The 12,489-nt window shown below is 40.0% G+C and overlaps 1 protein-coding gene across 1 annotated transcript in view; it reads left to right on the forward strand.

The window, feature by feature from the left end:
• Positions 1 to 12,489, forward strand: part of PARP3 (poly(ADP-ribose) polymerase family member 3) — a 28,331-nt gene that overhangs the window by 920 nt on the left and 14,922 nt on the right. Inside the window, exons 2-4 of the mRNA XM_015819996.1 lie at positions 7,832 to 8,076; positions 9,134 to 9,259; positions 11,467 to 11,529. Coding sequence (XP_015675482.1) covers positions 7,858 to 8,076; positions 9,134 to 9,259; positions 11,467 to 11,529 — 408 coding nt within the window. The 5' untranslated portion in view covers positions 7,832 to 7,857. The remainder of the gene's footprint in view (positions 1 to 7,831; positions 8,077 to 9,133; positions 9,260 to 11,466; positions 11,530 to 12,489) is intronic.

Here is a 12,489-nt window from a genome sequence, read left to right on the forward strand (position 1 = left end):
TAAAACAAGGTCAACCTTGACACAAGTCACCATTCAAAACGGGATTTGATGTTGCTCCTGGTATTAGGGGATGAGGAGCAGGGCTTTTTTTTCTCATAGAACACCCAGAACGGAGTTCTGGCACCTTTTTGGGAGGGAACCTTGTAGGGTAGGCAAGGCGGGTTGTATGATGTGTGTAAGTTCCGGCACCTTTTTTTTTATATAGAAAAAAAGCACTGATGGGGAATATTCCTACTATTGAAGCTAACTCTGAAAGGCTTAGAGGCCCCTGCAGCAACTTTTAGAGAAAACACACTTCAGTCTGGTTTATAAATGGTTGCTTACCTAATTGTGTATGACAATCTTGATGCCTTCTCCAGCTGCATACTACTACAGTTCCCATCTTCCTTGGCCACTCTTTCATAGCGGCAGAAAATCACAGGAACTAAAAGTTAATCCACAGAATGATGGGTTGTCTGCTAAAACAGAGCAAGGTTATGGCATACATTTGAAAGGAGACTAGGAAGCCTGTAATTGTGGAGTTTGTCTGGCAAGAACAAAGAATGATTATTCACAGGGAATATAGTAAAGCTTGTAATAATTCTGAGTGGTTAGAAAGGTGATAAAACTAACAAAGAGTTAGGCATCTTGTATAGCTCATCTAGAAGCTAGGAATAGAGATGGCCTGGAGCAAATAAAATGTGTTCTAAATAACTCCTGAAGCATTAGCCAAGGCTTGAGAACAGGGATGGCTAGACCAATAGAATAATTTTTAGATAATAATAATAATAATAATAATAATAATAATAATAATAATAATAATAATAATAGTAATAATAAAAAGTTGGAAGGGACCTTGGAGGTCATCAAGTCCAACCCCCTGCTCAGGCAGGTAACCCTATACCATTTCGGACAAATGGCTGTCCAGTCCCTTCTTAAAAACTTCCAGCATTGGAGCATTCACTGCTTCTGGAGGCAGGTTGTTCCACTGGTTAATTGTTCTAAATGTCAGGAAGTTTCTCCTTAGTTCTAGGTTGCGTCTCTCCTTGATTAGTTTCCATCCGTTGCTTCTTGTCCTGCCTTCAGGCGCTTTGGAAAATAGCTTGACTCCCTCTTCTTTGTGGCAGCCTCTGAGATATTGGAACACTGCTATCATGTCCCCCCTCGTCCTTCTCTTCACCAAACTAGACATACCCAATTCCAGCAACCGTTCCTTACATGTTTTAGCGTCCAGTCCCCTGATCATCTTTGTTGTTCTTCTCTGTATTCCTTCTAGAGTCTCAACATCTTTTTTACATCATGGTGACCAAAACTGGATGCAGTATTCCAAGTGTGGCCTTACCAAGGCATTGTAAAGTAGTTTTAATACTTCATGTGTTCTTGATTCTATCCCTGTTAATACAGCCTAGCACTGTGTTGGCTTTTTTGGCAGCTGCAGCACACTGCTGGCTCATATTTAAATGATTGTCCACTAGGACTCCGAGATCCCTCTCACAGTTACTACTATTGAGCAAGATACCCCCTGTACTATACCTGTACATTTGGTTTTTCTTGCCTAAATGTAGAACCTTACTTTTTTCACCATTGAATTTCATTTTGTTAGATAGTGCCCCATGTTCAAGTCTGTTCACATCCTCCTGTATCCTAAGCCTGTCTTCTGGAGTGTTGGCTATTCCTGCCAGCTTGGTGTTGTCTGCAAATTTGATGAGTTCCCCATCTATCCCCTCGTCCAAATCGTTGATGAAGATGTTGAAGAGCACTGGGCCCAGAACAGAGCCCTGGGGCACCCCACTACACACTTCCCTCAATGTAGATGCGGTTCCATTGAGGACCACACGCTTAGTACGGCCGGTCAGCCAGCTACGGATCCATCTGGTGGTGATGCTGTCTAACCCACATTTTTCTATCTTATCAAGTAGTAGGTTGTGATCTACTTTGTCAGATGCCTTACTGATGTCCAAGTAAATTATATCCACAGCATTCCTCTGGTCCACTAATTTTGTCACTTGGTCAAAGAATGCAATAAGATTTGTCTGGCATGATCTGTTTTTGACAAACACATGTTGGCTTTTAGTAATGACTTTGTTTGCCTCTAGGTGTTCGCTGATTCGTTGTTTGATTATCTTTTCCAGAATCTTCCCAGGTATTGAGGTCAGGCTGATGGGTCTATAATTTTCTGGATCCATTTTTTTTCCATTTTTGAAGATGGGAACTACATCAGCTCTTTTCCAATCCTCTGGTAGTTCCCCAGTGCTCCAGGATCTTTGAAAAATATAGTTCAGTGGTTCTGAGATCACATCTGCCAGAACCTTGGGGTATAATCCATCTGGTCCTGGTGATTTGAACTCGTCTAGGCTGGACAGGTGCTCACCATTTTCTTGCCTATCTTAAACTTGTGTTTCTATACTGTTTTTTATGGCACTATTTTTGATAGGTTGGTCTGCTTTTTCCCTTTGTGTAAAGACAGATGCGAAAAACGAGTTAAATAGTTCTGCTTTCTCCCTATTGCTTGTTACCTTCTTGCCACTTTCACCCACTAATGGGCCAATCATTTCCTTCACTTTTTTCTTGTTTTTTACATGTTTTTTTTGTTATTTTTGACTTTGGTCGCAAGCCTTAGTTCATTTTGTGCCTTAGCTTTCCTCACTTCATCTTTGCAGGCTCGGGCTATTTGCTGATATTCTGACTTAGTTATGTGTCCCTCTTTCCACTTTCTATACTTGTCCTTTTTATTTTTCAATTTATCAGAGAGTTCTTTATGCAGCCATGCTGGTTTCTTTTGAGAGCTGTTATTTTTCCTCTTTGTTGGTATTATGCTTGACTGGGCTTTTATTATCTCACTTTTCAAAATTTCCCAAGCTTCTTGAGTTGTTTTCCCCTGGAGGATTCTCATCCATGGAATCCTTCCCAAGCCCTCTCTAAGTTTATTGAAATTACCTCTCTTGAAGTCCAAGACTCTAGTTTGACTGTGTTCTAGTGCTTGTGCTTCCATAATGTTGAATTCCAATATTGCATGATCACTTCCTCCCAAGGTTCCTATGGCTTCAACACCTTCTATCATTTCATCTCTGTTAGTGAGCATTAGATCCAAAATGGCTAATCCCCTAGTTCCCTTCTCTACTTTTTGGGAGACAAAGTTGTCTGCTAGGTTTGTCAGGAATCTGATCTTCCACTTGGTGCAGAGTTTGTTTCCCAGTTGATGTCAGGGTAGTTAAAGTCCCCCATTATTATTGTGATGTGCTTCCTACATATCTTAGATCAGTGGTTCTCAACCTGTGGGTCGGGACCCCATTTGGGGTCGATAGACCATTTCATGGGGGTCACCAAGCAAGGCTGTCCGCCATTTTTTTTGTCCGCCATTTTTTTTGTCTGCCATTTTTTCCCCCTTTTCCGGCGGGTGCCTTACCTCCCTTGGGCTGGGCCAGCTGGTGGTCGGCCTGCTCCGTCTCTGCCGCTTGCCAGCTACGCCTCGGCCGGCGCAGGGGGCAGAACCACGCATGCGCAGCGCTCCTGGGCAGGGAAAGTCCTCGACTTACGACCGGTTGGGTAGTCCTCGACGTACGACCGGTTTAGTCCTCGACTTACGACCGGTTGGGGTCGCGGCATTAAAAAGGTTGAGAACCACTGCCTTAGAATCGACTGATCGTTTTTCAAGTAGATAAAGGAGACAAACCAACCCACCGGATATCATATGTGGATACCGTTACAGTAAAAGGGGGGAAAATATAACTGGGTTTACGTAAGTTCTGTCAAAAGTAGTAACAACACGAGATAAAGACATCTCTACATCAATAAAGAATATATCTCTCGTTGAGGTGGAGGAGAAAATAAACGTCTGTTTCTTTTAAATAATTTAAATCCCTCTAGCTGTGTGTTCCATTTGTGGGTTTCATCCCACCATGTTTACGTAATGGCAATAATATCATATCTGCCCTCATTAACCTGAATTTCTAGTTCACCCTGTTTGCTGTTCGTACTCTGTGCATTGGTGTATAGACATTTGAGTCCTTTATGACTGACCCTGTGCTTACTTTCTACATAACCTGTGTGGCGCCTGAGTTCCCCTATTGTCTTACCACCTATTTGGTTTGTGCACTTTGTGTGGCACTCGCTATTAAAAGCTTGATTTTGCTTGACAGAAAGGTTGATATTCTTGTCCACACACACATCTATGTTACATGCACTGAAAGCCCTATAATTTTTAGATTGCTGGGGACAGGGATGTTCTGTATCAATTACCTCACTGTCCCCACTGTTTAGTTTAAATATTCCTCCAGAAAATCTGTGAATTTATAGCCGAGTAACTCAGTCCCTTTCTTTGATGGATGCAAACCATCTCTTTTGTACATTTTTTCATTGGAATGAAAATGTTTAATTAGATATTTTTGTATATATCCCACCTTATCCCATCTTCTGTTTTAGTAAAAATGTATAAACCTTTCTTAATTCTGTGGTTCAAGGTTCCTTGGCATTTTGGCCAGGACCCCATTTGGGACCATAGTCACCAAGAAAACAATTGGTAACACACTACGCCATGAAAGACTGAAATCCTGTAGCACCCGCAAGGTCCCCCTGCTCAAGAAAGCACATGTACAGGCACCTCTGAAGTTTGCCATTGAATATCTGAATGATTCAGAGGAGAACTCAGTGAAAGTGTTGTGGTCAGATGAGACCAAAATTGAGCTCTTTGGCATCAACTCAACTCACCCTGTTAGAAGGAGGAGGAATGCTGCCTGTGACCCCAAAAACACCATCCCCACTGTCAAACATGGAGGTGGAAACATTATGCTTTGTAGGTGTTTTTCTGCTAAGGCAACAGGACAACTTTACAGCATCAAAGGAACGATGGACCGGGCCATGTACCGTCAAATCTTGGATGAGAACCTCCTTCCCTCAGCCAGGGCGTTGAAAATGGGTTGTGGATGGATATTCCAGCATGACAATGACCCAAAACACATGGCCAAGGCAACAAAAGAGTGGCTCAAGAAGAAGCACATTAAGGTGCTGGAGTGGCCTAGCAGTCTCCAGACCTTAATCCCATAGAAAATCCGTGGAGGGAGCTGAAGGTTCGAGCTGCCAAATGTCAGCCTCGAAGCCTTAATGACTTGGAGAAGATCTGCAAACAGCAGTGGGACAAAATCCCTCCTGAGATGTGTGCAAACCTGGTGGCCAAGTACAAGAAACGTCTGACCTCTGTGATTGCCAACAAGGGTTTTGCCACCAACCACTAAGTCTTATTTTGTGAAGGGGTCAAATACTTATTTCACTCATTAAAATGCAAATCAATTTATAACTTTTTTGAAATGTGTTTTTCTGGATTTTTTGTTGTTATTCTAACTATTAAAATAAATCTACCATTAAAATTATAGCCTGATCATTTCTTTGTCAGTGGGCAAATGTACAAAATCAGCAGGGGAGCAAATAATTTTTTCCCCTCACTAGATATAATTAATAAATTCACCCTTTGCAAATCACGCGGAGTCATTGGTGAATAAGCAGTCTTAAACTATAAAACATTAGCAAATAAATAGTATTTGAATGATTTTATCATTACAAGATTCAGATATCATTTAATACTGAAGTACGTGGAAAAAGTAAATACATTATTTCAATACATATTTGGGAGCTCAGAATTAACCATGTCCATACATATTATAGGTAAGCATAGGGAGCTGCTATTTCTTTTAGAGAGGCCTTATCTGTCAGTCATTTTAGCATGCTAAACCTTTGCAGAAATGTAAGACATGGCAAAAGAAGAAAGATTTAAGATTAAAATAGCTCTCTGAGAGTATTTTAAATATGAGATGATGTATCTCTCATGATCTCATCCTGGCCATGATTTTGGTGGGAGTTTTTTCCAAGGCAGTTGTAGAAAATCTTGGTTTGGGTTTAATGTTTCATAGTCTCTGCATGTGTGTTTTGTCCTTTTGATGAAAACTTTTTAAGTGTAATTCATTTATATAGTAATTTGCACCTTCATGTTTCTTGTGAGTGTAGTTTTTACATAATAGTTGTAATTGTATGTGTCTTTAATGATGTTTTAGCCATTTCATAATAAGAGCAGACATATTATAGGATGCCACATTCAGTACAGAACCTATGTACAGAACTTCTAGGATGCTTTCTGGATCAGGTGAAATAAAGTTTGTCTTTCCCTAAATGCATCTCCAACACATTCCTATATTGCATATGCATTTAAGTTTGTGTTGTATGGCTACAAAAAACACCCCTCTTGTTGACTAAAATTGAAATTTGTATGTTTGTGCATGGTTAAAAAATTGCACTGAAGACTTGCATGGAAGTTAAATTTGTAACTCAGGATTATATATTTCATATTTTGCCTACCACTTTGGATATGCCTTTTAACTAGCTTTCTCCTTGCCAATTCCTAAGAATGAGCAAGACAATCCTAGTGGTATTATGATGGTCACTTAATTGAGTAGCCTTAAATGCTTTGTTGAAAATGAGAGTAATTCAGAACTATGTTTATTAACGTTGGGAAGCAATGAGAAAAATTTATGGTTCTGTTTATGGGATTCCCATGAATATCTGCTTAATGAGAAAACTGAATTCCAAATACCCTGAGGTTGATCTAGTAAAATTTCCAAACTAATAAAAAGTTGTGAAGGCTTGCAGAAACATTTTGTAATAGAAAGATAGGAAGATCTGCCCAAGGTGTACAATTATAGAAAGGCTGATTGGAGGTGAACATTTACAATTATTCATAATCTGAGGACAAAGTTGTGAATAATCTTAGAAACTCTTTATGAAGTATCTATTCCTGCTTGCCAGTGGTGTGGTTTTGTGGCTTCAGTTGCAATTAGGCTGCATTTTTAAATGAAAACTGGCTCCTTTGGGGAATCTGTCAAACTACATGTACATACATGTACATACACCTGTGGCTGACTGAAACCAAATAGTCAAACAAAACAATTAGAATTGGAAAGGGGAAGATTAGAATTGTAACTTTTAAGTATGTTTTCAAAGGCAAAACCTTTCTCCAGCTTCCCTTTAATGATTAGTAATAAAGATTCCTTGGAAAAACACAACCTACAAAGAATTTTTTTTCTTAGAAACACTGTATGTGCTGCTGTTCACAGGATTTATTTGGTTTTTCAGCACATCACATTTATACTTTTAGCTTACACTCTGATAGTCTCCTGTTTCTCACTAAGATTTACAAATATATGTGCAAGGAAAAAATAAAATTTGAATCATAATCTTGTACAAGCCAAGACAGAAAGCATATCACTGCCATGGCATTGGCTTCTACAGACTGCTGGGTGCTGCTTAGCACTAATCTCCAAAGTAACTTGAACTGTTAAAACAGTAGGCCTGAAACATCAGCGATTCTTCCTAATTTTAATGAGATTTTGCTAAAATAGTTGCCAAAGGGTTCAGCATCATTTCCAGTATTTTTTTTAATCAATTAACCAACCAGCAGAATGATCACTTTTGGGGGGTTTTCCCCAGATCTGTCTTTGTCCTGAAATTTTGTGTTTGTTTTGCTACTAACATAAGATTTTAGCTGGCAGGGTTTTCCTTTCCCATTTAATTAAATAATTACATCCCTGCCTTTGGATACATAGAACTGAAAATGAGTACGAAGTGGTGGTTAAAATGCTAGACTCAGAGTGGGGCTAAAGCTATCAACTGGCCTACACTGGACCAGCATGATTGGAGCAGAATAGTAGATTGTGGTGCATAATCTTCAATGAAGAGGCTTTAATTCTGCAGTAATTAATATGAACTGGTAACAATAAGAATGATGCCAGGAATTGATTGATTTATTGGGACAATGTCCACAGTACCCCGAGGAAGTAAATCTCAATACCAGTTTTATTTTTTTCAGGTAACAATTAAGATTGGACAGGAACCATGCCTCCAAAGCGTAAAGCAGCTGTCCAGACTCGGGCTGCCATCAAGGGCAAGAAGGTTAAAAAGGAACCAGAGGTCAAACCTGAACCAGAGGTCAAACCTGAACCAGAGGAAGACAATTTCCAGTCCACCGTGGCAGCACTGAAAGCAGCTCCCAAGGAGAAGTCCAAGGCCAAAGTTGATACTGCCTGTCAGCTGAGTCATGACGACAGTGCCCAGGTGAGAGTAAAGAGCCATGGTGGCACAGTGGTTAGAGTACAGTATTGCAGGCTAATTCTGCTGACTGCCAGCAGTTCGATTCTGAATGGCTCAAGGTTGATTCAGCTTTCCATTCTTCTGAGGTGGGTAAAATGAGGAGCCAGATGTTGGGGGCAATATGCTGACTCTGTAAACCGCTTAGGGAGGGCTGTAAGGGATTGTGAAGTGGTATATAAGTCTAAGTGCTATGGCTATTGCTAAGAGTGTAGGCCAAATGATCACCTGTGTCTGGCTTTTCCTTACAACAGGGGTATTCGCTTCCAGATGTTTTGGGCTGTAAGTGGGCTAAGTTGGTTAGGAATGCTAGGAGACGAGACCCCCCCCCCAATACATTTGGATGGCACTAGCAGAGGAAAAATAGGAATCTGTTTCTTCAGGTTTCCTCTGCATAGTAGGATTTTTGCTTTTTCTTTGCATGTCTATTCAAAACACATAGTCGGTCTGGGAGGAGAAGAAAATTACTTGGCCAGAAATCTGTTTTTTCCATGATGAAGTCTCATTAGCTAATAGTCTTTTCTTGGCAGAGGGATGCATTGTATTTAAATCCAATCAAATCTTTATGATGGTCTCAAACCAGCATACTGCATTGTATTTCATTCTTTAGAATGTTCTTCGCCAGGCCAAGCCAAACAGAAATCTTGTTAGCTGAAGGTGCCTCTCTGGGAGTAGTGGGTGGGATGTAAATCAAATTCCAACCTGAATGCATGTCTGTCATAGGTCCTGGACTCCATTACTTGCTGAACAAATAAAATGCAGGATACAGTACTACTTGGCGCAGGCCCCAATAACACATTATGAACTTTGCCTCATTTTCATAATGCTCCTGATGCTGTGTCATTATTCCCTTCCCGTTATTTCAATGCAGGTGTAGTTTGAAATATAAGGATGGCCCTGAGCCAAATAGGTAAAGGCTCAAAATCAAAGCCCCAAACTACAATTTGGCAGAGGAGTATGCGTGTTTTGGAAGCAGCATATTCATATTCCCTGTGTGCCATTGCTTCCTCTTTCATCACTTTAGATTTACCAGGACTATGACTGTATGCTGAACCAAACCAACATTGGCCATAACAACAACAAGTTCTACATCATCCAGCTGATAGAGCAAAATGGGAACTACAGTTGCTGGAACCGCTGGGGCCGTGTGGTAAGTCTCGCAATCACAATTTGTCTCCATAAATGGAAGGATTGGCACCTTGTTTCGCAACAGTTCAGGTCTAGTGGGGACATGGTAGGTAGCTTCTTCCTAAGATGGCTTTTGCATTATTAGCCTCATTATGCCCAGTGATTGCAGAACAAGGCATGCAACCTCAATCATAAAATATACCTTAGTTGAACAACTGTGTTTCCCAAATGACAATTTGCTTTGCTGAATGTAGTACTAATTGCTGCTGTGTATCAAGAAAGGAAGGCGTTTCCTTGTAACGTGCAGTACTTTGACAAGAGGAGACATGCAATCTTGGTCTCCAGATGGACATGCAGTCTTGGTCTCTTAGCATTATGAGTCAAAAGTCATTACATAACAATTCCATCTTCCCTTCCTTAATGGGTTTTCTGTTTCCAAGCAAACAGAAAAAGAAATGACAAGAAAACATGGAAGGATTACAAGTGGAAGATTGATGATGCTTCTCCCCCCCCCCCCCCNCCCCCCCCCCCCCCCATAAAATCTGCTGAACAATAAAAATCTCATCTGGAAGGATTATGGACAGACATTTCAGATAGTATGCAAACCTTGGTTATTATTCGTAACATTTCATTTCAGAGAAGAAAAATTAAATGTTTTCTCTTTTGTGTATTTTCTGTGAAAATACAAAATCAAACAAGTTAGTTGCCTATGAAAGCAGCGGTTATGAGCTTGCAGCAAAAAAGTTAATGTAGAAAATTAGCTAATGCTTCTAATAGTGTATGCTTTACGGCAGCACACACACTTCATGTCGATTGCATCTTTTTTACAGTTAAACCATAGTTTGAAACTTAAGAAGGACCTTTCCCATGAGACCAAATCAAACATAAAATATTTATGTAAATGTAAAAATGTTCTCCTTCTCTAGCAATCATTTCCTAGGTATGAAACAATTCTCCTGGAAGTTGTAAGGTATTCTAGTTTCACAAATTATGGTCTAACCCAGGGGTAGGCAACCTCGGCTCTTTTATGACTCAGGAATTCTGGGAGTTGAAGTCCATGACTCATAAAAGAGCCGAGGTTACCTACCCCTGGTCTAACCTAAAGCAAAATTTATTATAACAGATTTTTTAAAAAAGAGTAAAAAACAAGCTAGATGAAAGCTAGTAAGTTAAAATTCAATCTTGATAAGATGGAGATACATTAATATGTTGTCTTAAGCTATGGTTTATTTCAGCTATTATTACATAAGTTGTAGTGGCTCAGTTTATGCATAATGCCAGGTTGGTTTATAACTCCTTCATGCATACTCACATTTCTGACTTAGCGTGATGTGTGAGCCATGCTGTTGTTTATGAGTGGTTCATTGGTTTTAATAAAAAAAAAGTAGGGTTTAACACTGTTCTTGAAGGAGATCCATTCTCTCCAGGATCAGAAATATAGCATGGGAATGCTCTGGAACTGATAATTCTCACAGTGGCTCAAATATGCTATGCATGGGCAGAAATAACAGACCTGCAGCTATTATTGGCTATTTGGTGAGTTCCTCTTTAGCGGTATCACTATTTGAAAATGCATGAGACGTTTCCGTTTATTCAAAACAAGATAGCTTGATGGGCTTGGCCATTACAATCCATAGCAATCCTTTGTCATCCATGCGGGTTAGCAGTTAATTTCTAGGTCCAGTTCAAATTTAACTACAAAATCTCTAACCTGTTTTCTGAAAGAGCATGTCTTTACTGAGAATGCCCAGCTGGGATCCTGCAATTCATTCACTAAGATCCATAATTAGATACGTGAGTAGAATTAAACCCACCAGGTATTCATAGAGATGGGTTCCTCTGGTCTGGAAAGACAAAATATAGATAATCCGGGGCTCTTCCCATAGCCCCTTCCCACAAACACAATTCATATCCTTGGGTCAGAAGAAAAATATGCGAGAGTAATTTATGCTGTCCCGGTACTTGAGCTCTATTCTGCTTTAGTGACAAGACTTTGGATTAATACTGTGTTTAATGCAGGACAAGTTAAGTCAGTGGTTGGTAAATTTCCCCTCCTAACCAGTGTCCCCTGACCTGCCCATGTAAGAAACAACCAGCAAGTGCTTCCTTTTAACATATTATGGGATGGATTTGGGTAACTATGGGCAGATGCCTTTCAAATCGACTGGGTGACAGATCTTGGAAGCTATCTGTGCAATGTCCTGTCATTTAGGCTATTTCTGAACATAGCATCCTTGCGGAAAAAACATTAAGCCCATGTTCAGAAGTAGCCCAAATGAAAAAGTCAATCAGGTAAGTGAAGAGTATGAGGTGAGTTGAAAATACTATGTTCTACCAACCTGTCAGTTTGAATTCATGTTTAGTTATTTTTCAGCAGATTGCTGGATGTACATCCCAAAATAGACTGAGTGACAGGTCACTTGTGCATTAAAGGGGAACATTGAGCTATCCACCACTTCATCCTGCACCCCTCCACTGCACCTGTGACCTCTCACTAAAAGGAATTCTTATCAATTTCACCTAGCTACCATACATCCTAAATCCATGAGACTGACAGTGAGTTGCTATAGCTAGTATCATATGGAAATAGTCTACACAAATGAAAATGTAGCTACAGTATATGAGAACTCTTTTCAGAAGAAGCAGTAGACAACTTGACAGCAACATGCAGCTGTACATTCTGTTTTTATTTCCCAATTTAAATGGGTTTAGCCCTAGTTGTAATTATCTAGTGCTCTTTCAAAAGACCAAATTTTCTTGGCAAGCTTTTGGAAGCAGTTTGCCATTGCCTCTTTCCTAGGGTTGATTGAAAGTGACTGACCCAAGGTCACCTAGAGAGCTTTGTACCTAAGCAGGACTAGAACTCACAGTCTCTTGGTTTCTAGCCTGGTGCTTTAACCACTAGACTGGCTCTCGACTGCTTATCTACTGATAGCTTAATTGAGTTGGAAGCCCTTTGTATTTTAATTCACAGGAGGATCTTATATTCAAATTGCTACTGTTTGACCTCATCTCTCAAAGCCATCTCTCCTGATCTCTTGGAGGAAGTCAGTTTATACTTCTCATCTAGGCCTACTTATCTAAGAGCCTGATTTTTTTTCCTAACTCAGTCTGAGATTGCAGCTAGTAACTGATACAGTTGCCTTCTTTTCCTCCAAAGTTCATTTTATATAAGGCTGTAATTTTCCAGAATATCTTGGCCAAAAATCTCTGCTTGAAAAGAGTTGATTTCTATCAGTGCTGATATCTCGT

The sequence above is a fragment of the Protobothrops mucrosquamatus genome, unplaced genomic scaffold (genome assembly GCF_001527695.2).
Source record: "Protobothrops mucrosquamatus isolate PMUCROS unplaced genomic scaffold, P.Mucros_1.0 scaffold_152, whole genome shotgun sequence".
NCBI lineage: Eukaryota > Metazoa > Chordata > Lepidosauria > Squamata > Viperidae > Protobothrops > Protobothrops mucrosquamatus.